The sequence below is a fragment of the Malaya genurostris genome, chromosome 2 (genome assembly GCF_030247185.1).
Source record: "Malaya genurostris strain Urasoe2022 chromosome 2, Malgen_1.1, whole genome shotgun sequence".
NCBI lineage: Eukaryota > Metazoa > Arthropoda > Insecta > Diptera > Culicidae > Malaya > Malaya genurostris.
The window spans coordinates 329542926-329570604 of NC_080571.1; the positions used below are offsets into that span (position 1 = coordinate 329542926).

The 27679-nt window shown below is 36.8% G+C and overlaps 1 protein-coding gene across 2 annotated transcripts in view; it reads right to left on the reverse strand.

Annotated features, from left to right (window-relative positions):
- LOC131431498 (nitric oxide synthase) overlaps positions 1 to 27679 on the reverse strand; it is a 235662-nt gene that overhangs the window by 11006 nt on the left and 196977 nt on the right. For both annotated transcript variants that reach the window (XM_058597255.1, XM_058597254.1), the window contains 8 exons: positions 27091 to 27495; positions 26776 to 27030; positions 15970 to 16117; positions 15746 to 15915; positions 15472 to 15682; positions 15187 to 15407; positions 14989 to 15126; positions 14739 to 14930 (listed from right to left, as the gene is read on the reverse strand). In XM_058597255.1, the coding sequence (XP_058453238.1) occupies positions 14739 to 14930; positions 14989 to 15126; positions 15187 to 15407; positions 15472 to 15682; positions 15746 to 15915; positions 15970 to 16117; positions 26776 to 27030; positions 27091 to 27495 (1740 nt within the window). The remainder of the gene's footprint in view (positions 1 to 14738; positions 14931 to 14988; positions 15127 to 15186; positions 15408 to 15471; positions 15683 to 15745; positions 15916 to 15969; positions 16118 to 26775; positions 27031 to 27090; positions 27496 to 27679) is intronic.

The following is a 27679-nucleotide window of genomic DNA, read 5'->3' on the forward strand; positions in this document are numbered from 1 at the left end:
ATCTCAGAATTTTACCAACGAACAAACAAAACTTCTCAATCTTGGGTTAAATTATGCAATTTCTTCTAAAGTAAACCTCGAACAAGTTATTATAGACGTAGAAAAAGGCCTAAATAACTGTAATCTTTCTTTTTCTCAAATTATTGATGCCAGAACTATTGTAGCTGATATCATTAAAAATACTTCATTGAAAAATCAACAAAATATGGGTGATAAAGAACTAGTGAAACAATTGCGGGAAAAGCCTGTATTTTATGTTAAGGCTGATAAGGGAAACAAAGTGGTAATTATGGACAAAGAAGATTATGACAATCTGATAATCCAAAAAATCAATGACGGCCCTTATAGGAAACAAAGAGCCGAGCCCCTTTCAGATATTATAAAAAAGCAGATAAAACTCTTCATGAATGCAACCCAAACTTCGATATCAATCTCAGTAGTCTCAAAGTTTCTAACCTCTCTTTATCCAAAATAAAAGGACTACCAAAGGTTCACAAACCTGGTAAAGAAATAAGGGAAATTATTTCTTAAGTGGGAGCCCCTACCCAAAAAATCGCCAAATGGCTAGTAAAAGAATTCCATTCTATGCCAAAAAAATTTTTCAGTAGATCAGTCCCCAACACACAAGAATTTACGACTCAACTTCAAAACTCTGGTGAAATCCAAGAAGACAAAATAATGGCATCATTCGATGTAACCGCCTTATTCCCAAGTGTCCCAGTAAAGGACTCAATCAATCTGTTGGAAGATTGGTCACTTCAACAAAATAGTAGTAGTTTATGGAAATGCAAAGTACGGTCTTATCTTACTCTACCTCGGCTTTGCATGGATGTAAATTATTCCAAATTCAGAGGGGATTTTTATAAACAATTACAACGGGCACCAATGGGTAATCCACTCTCCCCGTTTTTATGTGAATTATTTATGGCAAACCTTGAAGAACTTTTAAATAAGCAGGGATTATTACCTAATCGCTGGTGGAGATACGTAGATGATATATTTTGCATCTTCAAACGCAACGATTTATCAGACTTCTTAGAAATAATTAATAATTTACATAAAAATATTAAATTCACCTATGAGGAAGAGAAACACAACAGTTTACCTTTCTAGGATATTCTTATTGTCCTGGAGGCAAAATCCTTAACTTTCGAAATATATAGGAAGCCAACCAATACGGACCGTGTCATACCATACTTCTAATCATTCCCATCAACACAAAATGGCAGCATTCTACCATATGATTCACAGAATGCTATCCTTGCCCCTTAGAAAAGATGCTGCGATAAAAGAGAAAAACTTTATTTCGAAATTGGAGAGTTCAATGGATATCCAGAGCATACAATTCAAACCATCTTCGATAAAAAACAATCACTTACAACTTTGACCCCCCCTTCTGAAAATTTTAAAGGAATATCGGTGGACTTCAATCGAAATATTTCACACCCATTGAAATCAAAACTCAAAAAAATTTGGTTTAGATTTAGTGTTCAGCAGTATGAACTACCAATTGAAAACTTTACTAGGTTCTACAAAAGATCCTACAGAGAATTTGAAAAAGTCTGGGGTATACAAAATCTCGTGTCCTCATTGCGATAAAATATACATCGGACAAACAAAGAGAACACTAGACATTCGTTTCAAGGAACATATCTCAGAAATAGCGAAAGCATCCAAAGAATTGGAAAAGGGACTACCACATCACTTCAAGTCAAAAGTAGCAGAACATGCCTTTTTTGAAGATCATGAACTCACTACTAATGACATAAAAATCTTAAGACAAATTTCCAATCCATGGAAATTAGATTCAGCAGAAACATTAGAAATATTCAAAAATAACTCCATCTCGTTATTAAACCGAGACCAAGGGAATAGATCTTCTTGGCTTTTCCAGTTACTACCCATATCCAAGAAAAAAAATTAGAGGGTTGTATTCAAGACACGACCGAGCACAATAGCATTAAAAATGAAATGTTTCTAGGGTCTTCATAATAAATACAAAAATAAAGATGATAATGATGATGATACGATAAACTTCACTACACTTCACAGTTACTTTAAAGTTCAATTTTAGATAAAAACAACCTAAAGATTTAAACCTGAATGAAACTATTTTATTTTATGATGATAATTTTCGAGAAACGTACAAACTTATTAATTTGATTCGATTATTTACCCCCAGTTTTAACCTAATAATGGTCGTTCACTGGGTGAACTTATTAATTTTATAAACAGTTAATCGATCCAAGAGAATGTTGTACCAGTAATCTCAGTAAAATAAAATATTTAGTTACTTACATTGATTTTCGCTTTGGCATATTAGGAATATACGGAATGGATACGCAACGAAATTCCGAAATTTTGTTCATATTGTTACTTGATGTTATTAACACATGAATGGACATTGTCACAGTTACAGCGCGTGTAGCCATCAGACGCTTATTCTTTTGAAGCAAATAATAATTGAACTGAAACTGGCGGCAAACCAAATTCTACGAGGGTTCTTATTCAAACGATACATGTAAACTTACCTTGAGTTTATCTTTGATACTATATGATATTGCATCTGATTGTACTGTATATGTGAGCCTGTGGAACTCATTTATACTAATAAACCGAGGAGACCGCTTTTAGATAAGTTTCAGAATTTAATTTCGAATCTTTTGAAGCGTTTAATTCCTGGTGGGACAACAACTTGTACAGTCACATTGTCACGTTTTGTTCGTATAGGAATAGAGATTTAAGTATGCAAACTGATCCGTTGACAAATTAAAACATTTTTAAGCTTACAATATTGTAGCTTTGGAATCATTTAAATGAGGAAAATCCATTAACAAATCATCGAGGAACAAGCGCTGCAAATTAGATCCAAAAAATCTGTTGCCGATAATTCTAAATTGGCCTGATAGTTACCAGAGAACCAAAATAAAATACTCAATACAAACCAATTTTTCAATGGTATGCTATTGAAATATTCAAATGACGTTGTCTCATAAGTTTAAGTTAAATGTTTCCGAATCGATTGTTTGTTGAATTATATAAATCCATCACCAAATGACTGAGTTACAAGCGCTCAAAATTATGACAGAAAAAAGTTACGCGATTAGTTTGACATGTTTTAAATTGACACCCAGCCTCGGGAAGCGAAGTGTAAAGCATTTTTAATGGCAAAATCGACCAAAAATTTGCTAAATACATGGGATATTTCAAAAGAATCGGTAACCACGCTGATTCGGTTCTTCAATAGCTAGATGATATATAAGATACTCAAGCGAACACGGTGTTGCGCAGACAGCAGGAAATTTCACCAACCCATAATGCAAAAGCGACAACCCAGCGAGTGAACGCATATACAATCCAGTCATCAGCTCACTGGACAAGCTACTTGTTTCATTCACAGTCAAACATCAACTAGGCAAAGAAATCCTATGCAAAGCCTCCTATGCCGAACAAGAAGTTGACGTCATTTTGCCCAACAGGGATTGGCGGATGAAAACATAGATCGATTCCAACCATTTTTTCAATAGTATGCTATTGAAATATTGAAACGACGTCGTCATACATGTTTAAGTTAAAAGTTTCCGAATCGATTGGTTGTTAAATTATAACAATCCATCAACAAATGACCGAGTTATTAACGTTCAAAATTATGACACAAAAAGGTTACGCGACTCAGTCGGTGTTGAACAGTCGTTCGCACCGCACGCGTATAGCTCTTGGCTCCTGGAATTTTTTTCTGGCTACCTAGAGTTTCATTGATTCAAGGATTCAGTCTTTTTCAAGGCTACCTGAATCACTAACTAAGTGACTAAGTGATACAAAGAGTGATATTAGAGTGACTAAGTGATACAAAGAGTGATATTAGAGTGACTAAGAAATTAATCAGCCTTTTTTAAGGCTAGCTAGGAGTCTAATCGAAGACTAATTTAGCCTAGTTAATTTAATTTAAAATTTCATTAATTTCAAAAATGCCTGCGTCCAACCGGAAAGGCAACAAGCCTAAGGCTAAAAATAATTCAATACGGAATAAATCACAATCCGTTATTCAACATTTTTCTAATAACATTCACGATCTTATAGAATCTGAATGTAAAAATAAAAGACAACGGACGGATTTCCCTTCCGTTGATCCTATGCCGTCTAACAATATTTACGAGATTCTTCCTGAATCCGATTGTAGCGACATAGAAGAAAATTCTTCAAAAATTCGCAAAATGGACGCTTGTCGTTCTGGGAAGAAACATCAATCTATGCCACCAGTGACGGTGATGATTTCCGACTTCAAAGCATTCCGTACTGAGCTTTCTACTTTTCTCCCGGAAGTAAAAGTCTCATTTCAAATCGGACGAAGAGGAGAATGTCGAGTCTTGGTGGATGGATTGGAAGATTACGAACGTCTTATTCGATATTTGTCCGAAAAACTTCATAAATTTTATTCATATGATATAAAATCAGACAGACCCTTCAAGGCTGTCTTGAAAGGATTATCAAATGATCAAAGTATTGATGAAATTAAAAATGAACTAAAAGAATTGCTTGGTTTTGCCCCTTCCCAAGTAATACTTATGAAAAAAAAAGAGCGAATGGTACTTCTAAACCACGCTCTGGAATTTCCCATGAACTTTACCTAATACACTTCAATCGAAGTGATGTAAACAATTTGAAAACTTTAGAAAAAGTACGTTTCATTTCCCACATTAAAATTCATTGGGAACATTATAAACGGCATAATCGTATTGCTAACTTAACGCAATGTCGTCGTTGCCAAGGCTTCGGTCATGGAACCAAAAATTGTCATATGGATATACGGTGTTTGAATTGTGGTAAATCGCATTCGAAAGACGTTTGTCCAATGAATGAAACCACTGATAAATTTTCATGTTCAAATTGCAATGGAAATCATAAATCCAATTATTTGAAATGTCCTGTCAGGGAAAAAATTTTAAACGCTCGTTCGCTTCGACAACAAGTCAAATCAACGACCTTAAATTTACAGAATATACCTGAAAATTCTTCTAAGGCACCTGCCAATTCGTCTTCCAACGAAAACAATTTATTGACAGGTAGATCGACCTCGTCATCATCTTCTTCTAATGTCAGTTATGCTGGTATATTAGGTAGAAATCTATCTCCTATTTCTTCTAATGTAAATAATCAAAACACAGGACCGCCTTGCAGTTCTTCTTCTAACGAAAACAATTTATTAATAGGTAGACCGGCCAAATCACCTTCTTCTAATGGCAGTCTACCTACAAATAATTCTTCAATGCCATTCGCTTCTTTAAATGAAGTCGATTTAGGCGATATAACTGAAAATAAAATGATCTACCTACAAGATCAACTTTTTCAAATGATCATCCAAATGAATTCGACTTCATCACTTTTTGAAGCATTTCAAATCGGATGGAAATTTGCAAATAATATTATAATGAATTTAAAATTTAACAGTGATGTTAAATAATTATTTGAATATTTTAAATTGGAATGCTCGATCTTTGAAATCGAGTGAAGATGAATTTTATAATTTTCTCAAAGTTCACAAAATTCATATTGCCATTGTGACAGAAACTTTTCTTAAACCAAATGTAAAATTGAAAAGTAATCCACATTATGTGGTTCATCGATTTGACAGGTTTACTGGAATTGGTGGTGGAGTTGCCATTTTTGTCCAACGGCAAATTAAACATCGAATTTTACCTTCTTTCAATACTAAAGTTATTGAAAGCTTGGGAATCGAAGTTGAAACCATTCATGGAATTTATTTCATCGCTGGAGCATATTTGCCATTCCAATGCACCGGCGAACAATTAAATTTCTTTAAAGGCGATTTGCAAAAACTCACAAGATATCGACCGAAATTTTTCGTAATAGGGGACTTAAATGCTAAGCATGTCCAGTGGAATTGTAGGCAAAATAACAGTAATGGTAAAATACTTCATAATCAACTCTCAGCTGGTTACTTTACAGTTCTTCATCCCAGTAATCCTACTTGTTTCTCTTCCGTGAAAAACCCGTCTACAATTGATCTGGTTCTAACAGATCAAAGTCACATTTGTAGTGAACCGATTACTCATGCTGATTTTGACTCAGATCATCTTCCTGTAACATTCAGACTTTCCAACGAAGCTATAATTAATCCAATTAGTTCTATTTTCAACTATCATAGAGCTAATTGGTTGGATTACAGATCTCACATTGAAAATCATGTGGATCATGAAACTATTTTAGAAAATTCTGCGGACATCGACACAGCAATTGATAATTTGAATCATTATATTATCGAAGCTAGAAATCTTTCAGTTCCCAAAGCTCAAACTAAATTAAATTCTCCTATCATCGATGACAATCTTCAACTGCTCATTCGGTTGAAGAATGTTCGTCGACGACAATATCAACGTTCTCGTGATCCTGCTATGAAAAACATAGTTAAGGATTTACAAAAAGAAATTAAACATAGATTTACTCTTTTGCGAAATGAAAATTTCGCTAAAGAAGTTGAACAAATTAAACCTTATTCTAAACCTTTCTGGAAACTTTCTAAGGTTCTTAAGAAACCTCAGAAACCAATTCCTGCTCTCAAGGAAGGAAATCAAATACTTCTTACAAATGGTGAAAAAGCTCAAAAACTTGCTCAGCAGTTCGAGAGTGTTCACAATTTTAATTTAAACGTTGTGAGTCCTATTGAAAATGAAGTCTCACTGAAATATGATCATATTGCAACCCAAGTGTTATCACACGATGACATTATTGAGACGAATTTTGATGAAATTAAATCAATTATTAGGAAACTCAAAAACATGAAGGCTCCTGGTAATGATGGAATTTTTAATATTCTTATTAAAAATCTTCCCGATGTTGCCTTGAGACTCCTGGTTAAAATTTTCAACAAGTGTTTTTCATTAGCTTACTTCCCAAAATGATGGAAAAACGCTAAAGTAATTCCTATCCTAAAACCTGATAAAAACCCAGCAGAAACATCAAGTTATCGCCCAATTAGCTTACTTTCTTCTATCAGTAAACTTTTTGAAAAAATTATCTTGTTAAGAATGATGACTCATATAAATGAGAATTCAATTTTTTTACCAGAGCAGTTTGGATTTCGTCATGAACATTCAACTACTCATCAACTTGTCAGAGTAACGAACATGATAAAATCAAATAAATCTTCTGGGTTATCCACTGGAGTTGCTTTTCTAGACATAGAAAAAGCATTCGACAGTGTTTGGCACAAAGGTTTAATAGCAAAAATGTCCGATTTCCAGTTTCCTATTTATTTGATCAAAATGATTCAAAATTATTTAACTGATCGTACTCTTCAGGTTAGCTATCAGAATTGTAAATCTGAATTGCTACCCGTACGAGCCGGTGTTCCGCAGGGTTCGAGTGTAGCTCCAATCTTGTATAATATTTTCACTTCTGATCTTCCAAATCTACCCGTTGGTTGTCAGAAATCGCTATTCTGTGACGACACAAGTCTGTTAGCCACAGGTAGAAATCTAAGAGTGATCTGCAGTCGCCTACAAAGAAGTTTAAATATTTTCAGTGATTATCTATCAAAATGGAAAATTAAACCAAATGCAGCAAAAACGCAATTAATTATCTTTCCTCATAAGCCAAGAGCTTCTTTTCTTAAACCAACCAATAATCACATTCTCAAATTGAATGGCTTGGAATTGACATGGTCTGATCAAGCTAAATACTTAGGTTTAACGTATGACAAAAAACTCACTTTCAAGGATCACATTGAAGGAATCCAGGCAAAGTGTAATAAATATATTAAATGTTTATATCCTCTTATAAACAGAAATTCTAAGCTCTGTCTAAAAAACAAATTGTTAATTTATAAACAAATTTTCAGACCAGCCATGCTTTATGCGGTACCAATTTGGTCAAGCTGTTGTTCCACCAGGAAGAAAACGCTTCAAAGGATTCAGAATAAAATTCTGAAAATGATTCTGAAGCGTCCTCCCTGGTTTAGTACAAATGAGTTACACAGACTCACAAATATAGAACCATTAGATGTAATGTCACATAATATTATAAGCAAATTCCGACAAAAATCGATGCAATCTTCAATTGAATCGATTCGCTCTCCGTATTAGTTAGTAAGTTAGTATATAAGTTCCTTTTCCCCATTACACAATACAAGTAGGTTTAGAATTTTCCCTACACAAAAATCTCAGAATTGCGGAAGCAAATGATGTCTTCATGGTAATAACCAAATCATATATATATAGGGTGATTTTTTAAGAGCTTGAGAACTTTTTTAAACAATAAAACGCATAAAATTTGCAAAATCTCATCGGTTCTTTATTTTAAACGTTAGATTGGTACATGACATTTACTTTTTGAAGATAATTTCATTTAAATGTTGACCGCGGCTGCGTCTTAGGTGGTCCATTCGGAAAGTCCAATTTTGGGCAACTTTTTCGAGCATTTCGGCCGGAATAGCCCGAATTTCTTCGGAAATGTTGTCTTCCAAAGCTGGAATAGTTACTGGCTTATTTCTGTAGACTTTAGACTTGACGTAGCCCCACAAAAAATAGTCTAAAGGCGTCAAATCGCATGATCTTGGTGGCCAACTTACCGGTCCATTTCTTGAGATGAATTGTTCTCCGAAGTTTTCCCTCAAAATGGCCATAGAATCGCGAGCTGTGTGGCATGTAGCGCCATCTTGTTGAAACCACATGTCAACCAAGTTCAGTTCTTCCATTTTTGGCAACAAAAAGTTTGTTAGCATCGAACGATAGCGATCGCCATTCACTGTAACGTTGCGTCCAACAGCATCTTTGAAAAAATACGGTCCAATGATTCCACCAGCGAACAAACCACACCAAACAGTGCATTTTTCGGGATGCATGGGCAGTTCTTGAACGGCTTCTGGTTGCTCTTCACTCCAAATGCGGCAATTTTGCTTATTTACGTAGCCATTCAACCAGAAATGAGCCTCCTCGCTGAACAAAATTTGTCGATAAAAAAGCGGACTTTCCGAATGGACCACCTAAGACGCAGCCGCGGTCAACATTTAAATGAAATTATCTTCAAAAAGTAAATGTCATGTACCAATCTAACGTTTAAAATAAAGAACCGATGAGATTTTTCAAATTTTATGCGTTTTATTGTTTAAAAAAGTTCTCAAGCTCTTAAAAAATCACCCTGTATATAACAGGGCTGAAAAGTCACCACTTGTGGCTGAACACCCAATTTAAATCTTAATAATTTAATTTTAACTCATATTCCAATAAATAGTTATTAAAAAAAAAAAAAAAAAAAAAAAGGTTACGCGACTATTTTTGAAACTTTTAATTGACACCCGGCCCCATATAGTGAAGAGTAAGGCATTTTTAATGCCAAAAACAAACATAGAAAACACTTAACTCTTCCAGTTTTTCTGTAACCTGTATTTTTCCTTTTCAATATTTTTTTGTTCCTTTTGTGGTTTACCTCTTTACGGTTCTACCTACTTACGTTTGTATAAAAGGAACTTCACTGCAGCATTCTTTCAATAAACTTATAAAACCGATATACTGAAGAAGGATGTAAATAACATTCCGAAATACGTATCTGTATTATAACGTTTGATACACTTTCGGATAAATAGCGACTGTGAAAATAGTGACTTTGTGAAAGTGTACTGACGTGACATAGTGGAATTCAACGGTACAACAACAGTACTATTGAATCCCCTGGTTATTACACCCAAACCTCCGTTTACGAACACTTTTTATACGTAACCTCTTTTTACGTACCTCTTTTTACGAACCAAATTCCAAAAAACGTAAACTTTTTTTACGAACCTACTTCGTTAAAAGTGGTTTTGTCATTCATCGAAAGCGATTTCCGACTCCATGGAAACTACTACAATATAGGTATTTTTGGAACGGGTTTAAAGAGTAGATTCCGGAAAATGATGTTTGAGGTATTTTGGAAATCCAAGATGGCGACTTCCGGTGTGTTGATATTCCTTGAAAACTCATACAATATGGATATTTTCGGAACGGAATTGATGAGTAGATGTCAGAAAACGATATTTGAGGTAGTTTTGAAATTCAAGATGGCGACTTCCGATTTGCTAAAATTCCTTGAAATCCCTTACAATATGGATATTTTCGAAACGGGGTTAATGAATAGATGTCGGAAAATTATGTTTGAAGTGGTTCTGAAATCCAAGATGGCGACTTCCGGTTTGTTGATATTTCTTGAAAACCCATACAATATAGGTATTTTCGGAATTTATGAGTAGATGTCAGAAAATAATGTTTGAGGTAGTTTTGAAATTCAAGATGGCGACTTCCGGTTTGTTGATATTCCTTGAAAACCCATACAATATGGGTATTTTTCGGAACGGTTTAGTGTTTTAAAGGAATAAAGAGTTAAAGGAAAATGGCAAAAACTTTCAAAAGATAATAATCATCCGGAAGTCACTGTTTTGCATTTCAAAACCATCTCAAATATAATTTTCCGATGTCTACTTTTAAATCTCTTTCCGAAAGTACCCATATTGTAATGGGTTTCAAGGAATATCAACAAATCGGAAGTTACCATCTTGGATTCAAGAACCACCTCAAACATCGTGTTCTGACAACTGATCATCAATCCCATTCCGAAAATACCCATATTGTAAGGGTTTTCAAGGAATATCAAGAAACCGAAAGTTGCCATCTTGGAACTAAGAACCACCTCAAACATTGCTTTCTGACATCTACTCATCAATCCCGTTCTGAAAATACCCATTATGTACGGGTTTTCAAGGAATATCAAGAAACCGGATGACACCACATTGGATGTCAGAACCACCTCAAACATCGTTTTCTGATATCTACTCATCAATCCCGTTCCGAAAATACCCATATTGTTAGGGGTTTTAGGCAATCTCAATAAACCGGAAGTCGCCATTTTGAATTTCAAAACTACCTCAAACATCGTTTTCTGACATCTACTCATAAATTCCGTTCCGAAAATACCCATATTGCAAGGGTTTTCAAGGAATATCAACAAACCGGAAGTCGCCATCTTGATTTTCAAAACTACCTCAAACATCGTTTTCTGACATCTACTCATCAATTCCGTTCCGAAAATATCCATATTGTAAGGGTTTTCAAGGAATATCAAGAAACCGGAAGTCGCCATCTTGGATTTCAGAACCACTTCAAACATCGTTTTCCGACATCTACTCATCAATTCCGTTCCGAAGATACCCATATTGTTAGGGGTTTTGGGCAATCTCAATAAACCGGAAGTCGCCATCTTGAATTTCAAAACTACCTCAAACATCGTTTTCTGACATCTACTCATAAATTCCGTTCCGAAAATACCCATATTGCAAGGGTTTTCAAGGAATATCAACAAACCGGAAGTCGCCATCTTGATTTTCAAAACTACCTCAAACATCGTTTTCTGACATCTACTCATCAATTCCGTTCCGAAAATATCCATATTGTAAGGGTTTTCAAGGAATATCAAGAAACCGGAAGTCGCCATCTTGGATTTTAGAACCACTTCAAACATCGTTTTCCGACATCTACTCATCAATTCCGTTCCGAAGATACCCATATTGTTAGGGGTTTTAGGCAATCTCAATAAACCGGAAGCCGCCATCTTGGATTTTGAAACGAACCCAAACATCATTTTCTTGCACTTACTCTTCACATCCGTTCCGAAAATAAACATATGATGCGCGGTTTCCACAATAATCACACAAAACTTTTTTTACGAAGTAAATTCCAAATAACGTAAACTTTTTTTACGAACCAAATCCCAAATAACGTAAACTTTGTTTACGAACCAAATCCCAAATAACGTAAACTTTTTTTACGAACTACCTCTTTTTACGAACCCCCGTTTAGTTCGTAAATGGAGGTTTCGGTGTAATAACTTCGAAAGGCTGGTCGAGCTTCAGTCTCAAACAAGATGCATGACAGTATATCCCAGAAAAATAAACCCTTCAAGATATATTCCTATCCGTGTCAGCCTCCTAAATGTCCCTGACTCAACTTTATTTTTCGACACATCCATGCAACGCAAAGTGCGTGGATCACCTACGCTCTATGGAAATCCAAAAAATATTTTCAAGTAAGTTCAGGCATATTGACTCTGAGAAAATGTTTTACACGGACGGATTGCGAATTGAAGAAGCGACAGGGTTTGGTATGTTCAACAATAATGTTTCGGCCTCATTCAAGCTTCAAGAACCTGTATCTGTTTATATAGCAGAGTTAGCAGCAGTTCATTATAGCTTGAGCGTAATCGTCACATTATCTCCAAACCATTATTTCCTCTTCACAGATAGTCTCAGTGCAATTAAAGCCATTTGCTCAAACATGACTGGCAAGAATGAACCGTTTTTCTTGGGCAAAATAAAACAGTGCCTGAACGACATATTGAACAATAATTATCTAATCACTATAGTCTGGGTCCCGGCTCATTGCTCCATTCCAGGCAATAAAAAAGCCGATAGTTTAGCCAAACATAGTGCTATTGAGGGTGAAATTTATGAGAGACCGGTTGCCTTCAACGAATTCTATAGCGCGACTCGCCAAAGAACACTTGCCAGCTGGCAATCTTCTTGGGATAAAGGTGATCTGGTCGGTGGATGCACTCAATTATTCCTAAAATATCGACAAAAGTATGGTTCAGGGGACTGGATGTGAGTAGGGATTTCATTCGTATGATGTCCAGACTCATGTCCAATCACTACACGTTAGACGCTCATCTCCTTCGAATTGGGCTCTCCGAGACTAATCATTGTGCTTGTGGCGAAGGTTATCAGGATATTGATCATGTGGTTTGGACATACGTGGAGTATGGTGATGTCAGATCTCAACTAATAAATTCTTTGCGTATTCAAGGTAGACTATTCAATGTCCCAGTTCAAAACATTCTTGCTTGTCGTGACCTTCCATACATGAAACTTCTTTTTCATTTCATAAAGATAATTGGAGTTTCAATTTAATAAAGGACCCTTTTAAGACTTAGTTCTGATTCCAGCTGCGATCATCAGTTCAACCAATAGCTAAATGAGAATAGCAATTATGTAACAAACAAACTCGAAATACTTTATGAAATTATCAACAAAATGTCTGAAAAGAATATCTTATTTTATAATTTATAGAAGTTAATCGTTTGGTTCAAATAATATTTCCGAGTAGATTTCATAATTAATGGCGAATTACCTAAGATGATATTTAAGTAATAAGAGGAAGAGGTTCGAGAGGAAGAGGTTCGGAGTTTCCAGCAATTCTATTACAAAAAGTACTTGATCTGTGATCCTGGAGTAATGAATAATTTGAAAAGCCTTTCGCGTCTGAAGCCCGCTTTAGAATACATTTCTTATACCGCCAATTCGAGCAATGAATCAGTTTTAAACCAACCAACGACCTACCTCATGCGAGTGACTAATCATCTACTGACCAGCAGTTACTTAGTAGTGACTTCCATATTCACAGTATCTAAACTCAGCGCACTCGTGGCGCTCTTCGTTTATGGAAGACCCTGCGGTACGGTAAAATCGTATAATTGATTTATGGATGATAACGATCGATTGTTTGTCCCCAGGAGCTGCCGATATCCGTAAACAAAACGTGGATTTCAAATTTGCACGCGCGCGAATCCAACGGTCATAATTGTTCGCCAGTTCGCAAATCTCAGAACTTTGATGTGCATGGCAAGATGGCGTGCGAAGACAGTTGACGAGTGAACCGTCAATCGAATCGCTTTTGGTAATTAAACTTGAAATTCCGTACGTGACAGACTGTCTGGCTGACTGATTGAGAATCGATTGCACGCAAACGCAAACCCCAATAGGAAAGGCGAAGGTAGAGGGCGTCGATCTTTCCGAGCGTTTGGACGTATTATGCACGTATGCTTGGACGCGCTTCGGTGTGATCAAGTTTCGCGGAATGCATGCTGTTGAATGACTTCTCCGTTCTACGAATAAACCGCACATACATAAAAAAGAAGATAAACAATATTGAAACGTGCCTCGAATCGATGTGAATTTACGTTCGTTACTCATGGCGTTACTGGATCCGAGTGCTATGCATTAGAGCATGTTAGGCTTCATTTACTTGCGGGTGTCTCCAAGTACACTCTGCGATGCGATTGATTTGAATGCCAGCGGTACTGATTAGTCGTCAGTTGATCTAACCTCCATCCATCCATACGATTGATTAATCGAATGTTATGAGTTAATTGATAGTAAGGTGTCTTGGCAGAGTTACCAAATCCATTATTGGTTATAACGTAAAACATTTAACATTTCTTGTACAATCAAACTACGAGCACGCACATTAGTCTCACAGTCCGGAAGCACTGCCACAATCTAATGCATAAATGAATCGATTCTCGCCACTGACTTCCCATCATTTCGATTGGAAACGGAATAAAAAAGACATAAAATGCCGCCGTTGCACGTTTTATCGCCGATAAAGCGTATTTGTACCGCAAGGACATCGAGCAGTGTCCGCAACCGAGCACGTGAATTCATTTTTGGCGGGCACGTTTCTATTGTGGCACTTCGGTAGTCAGTTGTCACGTTGTTTCCGGACATCGGATGGTGATTCCATCGATCACCCTATGATATTCCGTGTAACGAAAGTCTTATTCCCAGTGACGAAATTACTTCCTTCAGCTGCAATTGTCGTGCTTCACATCGCACATTTAATTGAAAATTCCTATTCGCTTGACAGTTCCCAGATGAATGCGCACGACTCATTGTTGTAGTTAATTGTTCAACTTACCCGTAATGAGAGCATATATTTTTCCATCTCAGATTCAGTTTTTGTTAGCTTCGTGGCAAGAATCTTTCTCAACGTTTGGTACACGTGTTCGGCCATCGTGACATCGCCGCATACGTAAATGTGCGCTTTTTGATTCCAGATAAGATTGAAAATAGAATCCGCTTCTTTGAGAGCTAAATCTTGAACGTAGGTCTGAAAAGGATAATGTCATACAGTTGTCTTATCACATGTGTTGCTTATTGTGTTATACCTTAGGTACATTTTCTTCCCGGGACAATGCTAAGAAAACACGATCCAGGATGCCAGTTTGTAACATTTCTTGCTTTTCATTGTTGTAAAGATCGACTTTCCTTGTTCGGCACCCGAAAAAGAGCCATACTTTAGGAATCTGGAAAACAATAAACATCTCACAGAATATCTTACTGAAACAAACTGAGAACAACTCTACCTTGGTCTCCGGTAGTTCCGCCTTTATCGTACTCCATTCCTGCCAAAAAGAACGGAACGGTGCGATGCCGGTACCGGGGCCAATTAAAATCACCGGTCTATCCGGGTCCTTGGACATGTGGAAAGACGATGCACTCCGGACAAACAAATACACCTTGTCTGCCTCATCCAAGTTAGCCAGATAGTTGGAGCAAACGCCATAATGTTCGGCACCTTCTCCGTCTGTGTCAAAAAGGTGACAACAAGGGTGAAAAACTGTTCCAAACCCGAAATTTTATGTATCTACCTTCTGCCCTGTAGGTCACTATCGCCACTGTGAGATGAATTTCGTTGGAATACTTTCGGGGCGAAGATGAAATGGAATAGAACCGGGGTTGAAGTGCATTCAGTTGCGCCACCAGAACGGTAGCCGGCGGTTTACAGGAGGGAAATTCTTTGAGAACCTCCAACAGATGCGGCAGCTTCCAGTATCGCCAGTCTTCGTAAACGGAGGATTCCTGAAACGTATAAACGATGGTAACAATCGAAGTATGAATATTGATTGTGGAAAAAATGTGTACATTAGCCAACATTTGCAGTCGTTCTTCGTCCTTTTTGTCTTCACAATATGAAGCTAAGAAGGTCAGTAGCTGCCTCGAAGGTGGCGTCGTGATATCCAAGAACCGCGTCAACAACGTCCGGAGTGAGCATACAGGTAGACGTTCGTGTGGCTCCCAAGATTTGTATACTCCTGAAAAGTCACAAATTCTAAAGAATTACTTGTATTAGATGTTAATTTAGTTACCATTTTGAGTTTGTTTCTCTTTCAAAACTTGTAGCTGCAGCATTTCATCTGGATCAGTGACACCGGACAGCCGTTGCAAAATGCCCTCCACGATGTCTGCCCTGTTAGCTGGAAATATTCCCACGTGGTCTCCCGGTTCATAGTCCATCTAAGAAGACGAAGATAAAGTTTTTTTTTATAAAATTTTTGATATATTTTCTGATTTGATATGTTTATGTGTCGAAAACAAACTCCAGGATCTTTCGGTACCAACATGTGATAAGGCCGTGAAATATAATCCATTTCTATCTCAATGAAGAGTGTTGAAAATTTCTAACAGTATGCCATCCCGATCCGACTTCCGGAATTAGAGGGTTATGAGTGCGCTGGTACGGAAGAAGAAAACATATCATCGACCAGCCTCTACGAACGGTGCACACAGCGTGCGGTGTTCGATTTCATACACGCGGTAAAGAAAACGAATACCGACACCGTTTCTCGGATTTGAAAACACAAGCGAGTCCATCGGCACCGAGAACTTATGAGCACGAGTTTCCGAGTGTGTTTTGACGAAACCAGAATTCCGAATGCCTGTTACCGGTGTGTGATTTACGTTGAACACGGTGCTGAAGTTGAGATAAATCATAACCACTTTACGGCAGCGAATACGCCTGAGAGAATGAATAGTTTCCAATGGAGTGAAGTTAGTCCGTATATGTAGTACTATCGTTCCGGTGATGTGAATGAATTTTCATCCACGCTGTGAGCAAAATTATTAAAACCTGCTTTACTCCTCCTTTCTCACATTACTTATAATCTCGAAATGAAATATTTAGCCTGTTAATTTACAATGCTGAAACAAAAGTAGAATTATATTGACATTTCAAAGAATTTCGTTCGTTTTTACATCGTCTTGTATACAAACACTCACTTTAAATTAAAATTTCTACACTTATCCGCAGTAATTCGGAAAGGAAAGGAAAAAAAAAATCTTATAAATTCGGTTCAAACCTGTTTCAATTTGTGAACTATGTTAGATGCTCACTAAACGAACCCACTTCAGCTATACCGATTTCCAGCTCCCAGTTCCGGAAGTACTGGTTAGTGTGTCAAAAACTTCAAAACGGAACTCACTCAATTTTCTCAGAGATGGTAGAACCGAATTTTACAAACTTAGACTGAAACGAAAGGTCTTATAGAACAATAGATTGATATGGATTACCTCAGCGAACGACAGTAAGGTTTAAACCGATGGTAAATAAAGCGACATAATGGCCCTTATTACCGGTGTCACTACACTGTGAAACCAAGTGAAGTGATTGTGACCCTTATTATGGGTATCACTTCACGGTGGAAATCAAGTGAAGTGAATGTAGGTGCTTATCACGAAAGTCGCTTCTGTGACAAAAGTAATTACTTGAATGAACTGGATGTCATTTATGAACATCACGCCACCAACATTTTGTTGAAAAAATTAGTTTTTTCCACCACAGTGATCACTTTACTATGCATGATACTGGTAATAGGTAAAATCAAGTGAAGTGACATGTAAGTGAAGTGAATGTGAAAGTGGAGTGAGAACGGTAATAAGGGCCAATAATAATAGTAATAATAATAATAATAATAATAATAATTGCTATTGATTCTTATTCGGACCCAACTTCCGGTTCCAGAACTAGAGGGTGAAGTGTGTTTAAAAATCCACGTTCCATCCATGTTAGTTGATACCCAAAATCCACAAACATTCCATGCTAGTTTATACCCAAATAAACTCTCTAACTTGCAATAATTATTTTGACAGCATCCTCTAGTAATATTAATAAGAATATAAATAAGGCGAGGTAGAATAAAACAGGTTTTCAACGTGTGATCGGGATCTTAAAGCGTGGTTTCGATTTATACCCGCTTCAAAGCAAAGAGTAAATAAATTCATAGAACTGTATTTCCGAAAGTATTAGAACTACAACTCTGAAACTTTGCAATTCTATTCTCACATAATACAGCTACCGATTATAATAAATGAAACCCTTCTTAATCTACCTAGTGGTGTGATAATGCCTTTCTCTTTCTTCAAAACAGTCTCATAAAAACATTTTTTATCTCTTTATTATAAGATTTGTGACACTAATTTGGGCTCATTTTTGACACCAATTGATTCAGATTGAATCGAGTATTTCACAAAAGCATTCTTCAGTGTTTATATCACATAGTAGGCATCATTTTTCCAACCAAGCACTTGACATTTGCGTTGCTTATTTGTATGAGAAGAGTGATGCTAATCTAAAAACCCTTCTTAACCCACCTAGTGGTGTGATAATGCCTTTCTCTTCTTTCATAACAGTCTCATGAAAATATATATCATACTTTTATTAAAAAATTTCGGATACTAATTTTGACACCAATAGATTCAGATTGATTCGAGTAATTCACAAGAGCACGCTTCAGTGTTTATGTCACACAGTGTCAAATGCTCAATAGTAGCTTCCAAACAAGCCTAAGTTTGTTAAAATCGGTCTAGCGAAAAATGAGCGCATAAAATACAACGCGTTTTGTCGGTTATGTCACTTATGCAATCATATCTCCGGAGCCAAAAGTCACATGAAATTTCCCAAATCGAAAAAAAGTTTTGGATGCCAAAAGTCTTAGAATTGCATGAAACGTCGAGATTTAGTGTCATCTCGAAAAAAAAAATTTAAGAATCGACTTTCTGGGACTTAGAAAACATATCAAACCTTTTCTAAGTCCCAGAAAGTCGATTTAAAAAAATGTTTTTTTGAGATAACACTAAATCTCGACGTTCCATGCAATTTTAAGATTTTTGGCATCAAAATTTCATGTACTCTCCCCTATGATGTTTTTTCAAGATCGAAAAGTTTCAAACTTTAACCGCACCCCTTACCCATGTCCGATTTAGCCGAGTCCGATTTAGCTCAAATTCTGCATGAGGACTTTTTCGAGGTGCTTAAACTTTTGAACAATAGAGCTTTACGAAATTAGAGGTGGTCCCAAAATATTTACCCCCTTATATACATTAGAGCGGCAAAAAACAATGTGTTTTGTCGGTTACGTCACTTATACCGTCATATCTCCGGAACCAAAAGTCTCAGCCATTTGGTCTTCAAACTTGAACAATGGCTTAATAATAGCTTTCAAACGGGCCTAAGCTTGTTAAAATCTGTTTGGTCATCTCCGAGAAACTTGCGCGGTAAAAATACAACGCGTATTGTCGGTAACGTCACTTATACAATCATATCTCCGGAACCAAAAGTCACAGTCATTTGATATTTGAACTTGATCAATGGTCCGACAGTAGCTTCAAACGAGCATAGGTTTGTTGAAATCGGTTCAGCCATCTCTGAGCAAATTGAGCAAGTATAAATATCTTCGTAAAGTGTGCACACACACACAACCAACCACCCACCCTCCCACGCACACACACACGCGCGCATGAATTTTCGAACTTTTGATCGAACGCTCTTCATCAAGTTCCGGACGCTTGAGCCCAGTTTTTTTTAACTCCTGCATGTTCCCCGCTGCCTTACCAGTCTTCTTGAAGACCCTCTTCACGATTGTCCAGTAACGTTCGATGGGTCGAAGCTGAGGGCAATTTGGTGGATTGATATTTTTCTCGATGAAATTTATACCCTTTTCCGCAATCCAATTGAGAGTTGTTTTGGCATAGTGAGTCGACGCTAAATTCGGCCAAAGCAGTGAAAGTGTACTATGCTTCTTATATAAAGGCAGCAATCTCTTCTGGAGACACTCAGATCGATAAATTTCTACATTTGTATTTCCGGTAGTGTAAAATATGGTTGACTTCAAACCACAGGAACATATTGCTTGCCATACCAATACCTTTCGACCGAATTTCTCCACTTGAATCGATCTGTCCGCATCGCTCACATCCTCCCCAACGACGACCGTAAAGTATTGTGGACCTGGAAGGGTTTTTGAGTCCTCCTTCACATAAATCTCATCGTCCATCGAAACGCATAGTAATACCCTTCTCACTCAGCCATGTGTCCAGAATTTTAATTTTCACTTCCTTTTCAATACGCGACATTTTGAAAACGCATAATTACAACCGCACAAACAAGTAAACAAACGAAAGCTGAAAGCCAAACGCACAGCATGCTGTGATCTGAGTATAAAAACCATCACAAATACATGCGTACAACACAAATGTATGTGGATAGCTTATTTTCGATACACTCCTTACCATTTAACTTCACTGATTGCGTGCTATCGTGACCACGCTCTTCTTAAACCGACTTTTACATAGGTCATTTGATTATTCTGAATTTGTGTACTAGAAATAATTCACCGAGACAGCTACAGGTACATAAATAAGAGGAATAAGTGCAGAATGCACAGGAACAAGTTTAAAAGGAACAGGGACAGGTACAGAAATGACCAAAAACAAAAAAAAATTAACAAAAAGAAAAAATACAAGAGTAAGTGTATGAAAACAGAGGACATGTACATAAAAAATGTTTGAAGCTAGTTTGAGGTTGATGACAAAAGTTATCGAGGCAACAATTTTGACTGCAAAATTCAAAGGTGAAAAGGGTTTTTATTTCATGCACCCCAATGATACCGGCTGACATGCCATTTCAGTTTAAACATTAATTTCCCATCCGTTTGGCTTTTTTGTTACCGTCAATAAAGCTCAAGTCAAGTTTGTGGCGTGAATTTGAAGTGTTTTTCTCACATGAACCATTGTATGTTGCCTGTAACGCGTGTCGGCAAACGATCGGTTTTATATATTTTTATTGAAAATAGAAAAACGAAAAAATAGCTGCTATTCCCAACTTGTGGACCGCATGTACAAAAGTAGGGAAACGCTGTCATTTTTTTATTTCATTTAGTCTATTAAAAGTAGTTCTGATTTATGTACATTTAATCCAATATTATTGCGCTACGAAGCGTGCAGGGGTCCTCTAGTAATATGATATGATTAAGGTTATTGACAGTTACAGTCTACAGCAGTGATTACCAAATTGGTGATGTGATTAGTACATCATTCAATTCTTGTGAGATTTGTGAGAAATAAAACGAAAGTAAGAAGATTAAAATTTAAGTGCTGCTACGACCAAGAATTGGTCAAATAAAAATGAGTGTAAATAGTTTCAATGTTTTATTAGAAATTCACATCATGTCTATATTCGAAATTCAATTAATACAAAATACTGAAAAAAAAATCGGAATTCAGTCCCAGAATCCTGCTTCCCGATTCAAAATTTTGGTTCCGATTTAAAATTTGTGTCAGAAATTCAGACCCAGAATCTAGACCTGGGGCCAGAAAACTTATGTTTTCCTGTCAGGAGTGCAAGTCTATAACCCAGGTCCAAAATGCATGCCTAAAATTCGGATCCCGATTTTCGCTCAAGAAGCCAGATCCAATTCTGAAACTAGGTCCAGAATTAAGGTGAGGACTCAAGGTTCAGGATCTAGTATCAGGTTCAAAAACACTGTCAGAATTCTAGCCCAGAACCAAAGTCCAAGTCCAGGTTGAAAATTAAATTCCGAAATCAAGATGCAGAATTCATATTCAGGCAAAAAATATTTCAATAATTTGGGTTGAATTTCAGAATTCAGCTCCAGACTAAGAATTCCGGTCCAGATTCGAAGTCTCGATTTTGGGTTCAGAATTAAGTCAAGTTACTCAATAAAGGTCCAGGTTCTGAGAATTCTGGTCTGGAATTCAGATCTTGGCTTAGAATCCATGTACAGAATCCAGGACCAGAGTCAGAATCCAAATAAAGAATTCTGTATCAGTTTAAAAATACAGAATCAGGATCCAAGGTCAGAATGCAGGTCCAGAACTCAGATCCAGAAACCAGGTCCTTAATCATGCTTCAAAATTTTGGCCTAGAATCCAAGTCAGGCTCAGAATCCTGGTCTAGGTTTAGAAGCTCTGTCAATAATATAGTTTCAAGTTTAGAATTGAGGAATCCTAGAGAACTCAGGTCCAGAATCCAATTCAGGCTCACAGTTCAAGAGTAAAATAGGTTCAAAGTTTAGTTTCGGAAACTATGTGGGAAGTTCAGGAAACAGAATTCTAGCGCAGAATCTAGGTTAAGGTCTTTGTCAGGAGTTCAGATTCCCAATCTAACTCCTGGTCTAGAATCCAGATCTAAATATAAGTACTGAATTCTGCTTCAATTGCAGAATCCATATTCGCATAAAGAATCTCTTTCAAGAATCCAGGTTCAGATTCAGTATTCTGATCCAGAAACCTTGTTCGATAGTTCAGTTATCTAATCCAGTGTTCAGGACCTGAATCCATCGCTCAGTTATTACTGGATGAGAGGACTTGGGAGTTTTTCTAACAATCATAGGACCAAATACTAACAAATGTATTAAAAACACAGTCATGCACATCTTTATCACCAAAACTTATTTTTTGTCGTAATTTCCCCTGTGGAAAACTGTTTGATTTCAAATAAACTGTTTGATTTCACATGTTTTCGATTTTGTCTCTCACACAAAAGGTAAACACAGAACTAGAAATGACACGAAAAGTTACTTTTAAACGAGCTCTTAAAAAAGATCATAGTATTTTCCACTTACGCAGAACTTTTCTCCATTACCCAACAAAAAGTCTGAAATTATGACTGATAAATTGAAAATAATGAAATCCGAAAACTGGTGTCATGAGCTTTCAGAGACAGTTATAAATCCGTCCGCAACCTTCTCCAATCCGGGGAAATCGCTCTGCCAACTGAACTACTGTGGATGTTATGACAGAAGACTTCCGGCTAGAAAAGAACTTGGTGTTTGATCTGACTGTGCACGGTCGGTTAAGTTCACATTTTAGTTGATCCCCTGTGATCCAATATCGCACTCAAAAACATCATTCCTCTACCAGTCGATCTCACTTTATTTCTCCGGTTGAGCAATGATATGTGAGGTTTTGTTATTGTATTGCTTACACAATGTTTAAACAATAGGGTCTTGAATTAACAATTAATTTACGGGGTGTTGGGATTGGGAAGCAAATTATTTTTGTACCATTTCTATCTATTTTATATTTAAATCGCGAGTTAACTGCAACCATGTTGATTGTCGCAGAATTTTCATCATTTTTTTACATGGCTGACAGTAGAACGAATAATATATTATTATTACTTAAAATGGGCATTCGACCAAAAAGTTCGAGTCTACAGCACCATGATTTCGATAAGCATTGAGGTTCGTGGATACTCGAAGAAACCGTTCTGAAGAGATTTATACCAATGTCAGGGTTGTTACGAAATATTTCAAAATCAAAACGCGCGAAATCCGAAAATAATAATGCTTTCGAGCTTCGGTGAATGGTACTTTCAGGGCTGTTACGAAAAATTTCAAAATCAAAACGCGCGAAATCTGCGCGAAATTGAAAACAAAAACGCGCGATATTCGAGTGAAGCGTTAGACAACTATTTTCATGCAGGTGATATTTTGCGCAGTACTTGAAAACTCACTTAAATATAATTTAAAAATCTGCATATGTTTTTCAAATGTACACAATAAATAAGTCCGCATACAGCGCGTCACTTCGAGAAACCCCATGAAAACGATTTCATTTTTATTCTCCATCTTTTTCGATGCCCTTAGTTAAGGAGTAAGACTTTTTACAAGCGTATGAGTAATGTCAACAATATGTCTTAGTCTAGAACTCTTCGGTTTTCCTTAAAACTGCTCGAAAAAAATTATCTCAGTTTCAGCTTACTTCCACGGACACATTTGATTAGCAACAAACACATTCCTACAAGGATTTCCTCTTGCAGAAATTATCGCGATATAAAGATTTACGTACCTTCTGTAAGTAAACCATTTGCGGGTTAGGAACCTTTAATTTAACACGCGAAAGACAATGAAAATGGTATGTTGTCGTAAAACTATTTACTTTTCCGGAAAACTACTTTTGTATCAGAAAATATTTAGTTTTGCTTATTTTGTATAGCGCAATCTAATACAAATGCTTTGAAGCAGTGTTGCCAACTTTTTTTATTAGAGAATTAAATTATAATTTTTTTATTAGAGAAAATCTACATTCATAAAATGTAAGCAATTTTCCATCAAACGTTGGTGAAAAATTGTTCAAATTTTCGGGCTTCACGTTGATATGAGAATAAATTATTGTTTAAAAAGATTGTTTGAAACTCTATCCTGCAAGTCACTTTAACAAACTCGTTGCACTGCATATATCAATCTATGACATACGTACTGAATAAAATGTACGTAATACACAAATTACCAACACAAGTTAACTTGGTTTGCTCTTGATGCTTAATTAATACTCTCTGATGTACGGAAAATGTTACAGTAAAAATAAAAATGCTTACAATTGTGATTTTGAAAGAAATTAAACAGATTTCATCGAAGGTATTTTTTACTTCGACATCTTTTTGCTCGGCAAACATTTCCTTCTTGGTAAGAAGAATTTTAAGGTAGACCACATCAGGATGATCTGATTCACTCTTTTTAATTTCAGTTTCAATTATAATAGCACCTTCTTCAGTTGTCAGATTTTACTCTGAATGTCTTTTTTTTCCTCCTCATCTTTTATTCTTTTATTTGGATCAGGGGAAAGCCCATTGGAATTAGTTTCTGTCAAACTTGTTCTCCAGCAGGCATAAAACATCCGCATCTTTTGCATCAATTGATCAAAATCATCCAAATGATACATTTCATTAAATCTAGTGCTTCTATAGTCACTAAATCTAATGAGATAGTTACATAAGAAACGATTTCTTGATAACATTACGTGATAAATGAAAGTCGAAAGAATTGAAACATTTGTTAAATATGTGGCACATGCTAGCAATGGGCTCGTTATATCCATAATTAGTTCTAACATAGGGAACCCGAAGAAAAAAATAAGAAAACTACGACGTCGAATGTCGAGATGTAACAGTTGAAAGCTCTATGTGCTCTTTAAAATTTAACTTGGTTTCCAGAACACCCAGGTCCTCATCAGACGTTGCGCGTTCGAGAACAGTTTGTGGCATGTTATAGTCGAACTTGAATACAGACTTTTTGCTACAAAAAGAAACGACGGAGCATTTAGTGGCATTTAAACCATTTTGAAATATGAATTATGAAAGTAATCGGCGAACGATAGTGTCATACACTTGATCGAAAACTTTAGATCGTTGAGATACAATAAAATTATGAACGGTCCAAGGTGACTTCCTTGAGGAACTCCAGATGTAACAGTACATGGTGAGGTTGTACAGGCTCCTATTTTCACTATCATTTCATTACCAGTTAGATATGATCGAAGCCAATTGAAAAATGATCCGTTTAATCCCAGTCCCAAGTCGAACGCAGCAGGGGAAATTGAAAGCTTTGGCATGGATCCAAGCTGAGTCTCTGATATGTAGTCAGAGCAACTATGTGTTATAAAATCCAGAACTATAATTTCAAACAGCTTCGATACAGCGCACAAAGCAACAATTCCATGGTAGTTGGATACTATACTTTTGTTCAAAGGATTTCTTCCATATTTCTGGAAAAATTCCAGAACGCAAAGAACAATTGAAAATGTTGGATAGTGGAACCAACAAACTATTAGAACACTTTCTTATCACCACGGATTGAATCCCAGAGCTTCTTCGTTTCTTTTATTGTCAGACTTCGCTTCGTAAGCATGTCGTGTAAATTTTGCTTCAAGAATGCGATTTTTATCATACACAAAATTTGTTACCATATTATTGAAGAATCGCATTCCATTTATTAAGTCTTTGAAATATTGAATGTATTATCACTGAGACGATATCTTCCATCTGACATCAATATCCTTGAGTCCAAAATGTTGAAATAGCAACTTGTATCACTCGAGATCGAAAAGCATAAAATCGAAAATTTGTCCACTGAAGAAAACATTGGCTAGAACCGCCTGCTAGTAAATTTTAGTTTTATCAAGGTGAAAATTCGGCCATCTCGACCAATTGCTGAAACGTTTGACCATCTTTAATTTTTTAGGGTTTCATTAAAGTCACAAGCTTCAAAAATTTGCAAAGAATTTTGTGAAATGATGTTTTTTTTAAATTCGCGCGAAATCCGCGCCATAGCAAAATCTTAGCAGAAACCGCGAAAACCGCAAAATCCGCGCGACCGTAACAACCCAGCAATGTTCGAATCATGGATTAATCTTGTAATTTAATTTCCTTTTCTGTTCTAAGTAATTTAGAACCGGTGAAATAAACAAAATGCTCAATAGTCACAAATCAAATTAAAATCTAGTCCCGTCCTTGCGAAGACGTCCATCGCTTTTTTTCGGATTTTTTCAATCTTGTTAGATACCGATAAAAAGTTTTTGAAAATACTAATGAGAATACTAATGAAGCGAAAAGTTTATTCTATCCGGTAACTATAATGAATCTTTGGTAGCTATGAATCAAACGTGTTCGGAGAATTAATCGGAGAGCAATTACGTTAAATGACATTTTTTATGCTCGTTGCAATTTCTTCTTCGTTCTCACGATAATATAGATTCTAGTGACATATAGTTTTACTCTCATAGAAATCATTTATAAAGTATATTATTCGCTTTTCCAGTATTTAGGTTTGTTCAAAAACAATTTCTAATTTTCCCGAACCCGTAAAAACCGTATGCCACATCGCAAGCAAAACCTTACAACGTCGCATTAACAAAACTGTTATACGCCGTGAGCAGCCAACATAAAAAATGAGGGGAAAAAATTCATCCGAACGCGAGTGTCGCGAAGCAGACCCGAACAAGCAACAAGTGATTGCCGTCGGTTGCATATCTTCAGGGTGCTTGCCGTTCTCATGCCACGGTAAGCATAAACCGAACCGAATCTGATTGAAACTCACCCCCTCGGCAATTATTTCAACAAGGATGGTTGAACGTTCGCTGCCCTGTGATCCCTCGTGTAAACTGATCGCTTTCCGTTTCATGCTACATTCGGACGTTTTCTTGTTGTGAAACTTGGACAGGGCCTGATCCAACGGTTCGTGTTCGGTGACCGGTGCGAATCGGACCGTGTTTTCGGAAAGCTCTCCTTGCAGTGCGAAATTAGCATCGACCAGCGTTTCCTCCGGATCCAGACAAAACGTCTCGCATGCAATCTAAGTTTATGGATCATTGTTAGAACTAACAAATGGAACGTGACATGTTTTCATACCGACCTTAAACACTTCTGGTGCCCATTTTCGGAACGCTTGTTCCTGTCCACATATTTCATCACCCGTGGCCATTCTCATCAACCGCTCGCCGCCAAGCTCTCCCAGAATGTTGTCGATGTATTTTCCATATGCACAAAAATTCGGATATGCAGACGAACCCAGAGCAAACACGGCAAACCGCACATTGGACAGTTGACCGAATGTCTCCTCCGACACGGTGTCCGACGTGGAACCTCGCAAAGAATCTAGCCGGTCAATTTTCCGGTGGTCGGAGACATTCTTGTTCATATCCGTTCTCGAATTAGCTTTAATGAACGATTTCGACGAAGCGGCGATACTCAACTCGTTGTGCACCTGATGATTCCCGCCCTCGTGAAGTTTCATGGCGTACAAGTCCTGGGCGAATAGCTGCAATTGAAAAGTTCGAAACGTTGTATTAGTTTCTAGCTAGTTAGCACGGTTGATTAGTTGAATTTTCTTTGCAACGAGAAACTGCAGCAAAATCGAACCGTTGGCAAAATACTGACCACTCTCTTTCGAAACTCAATTATGTGCTCTTTAAATCCCTGTGGAACAGAAAAAAAGGAAGAAT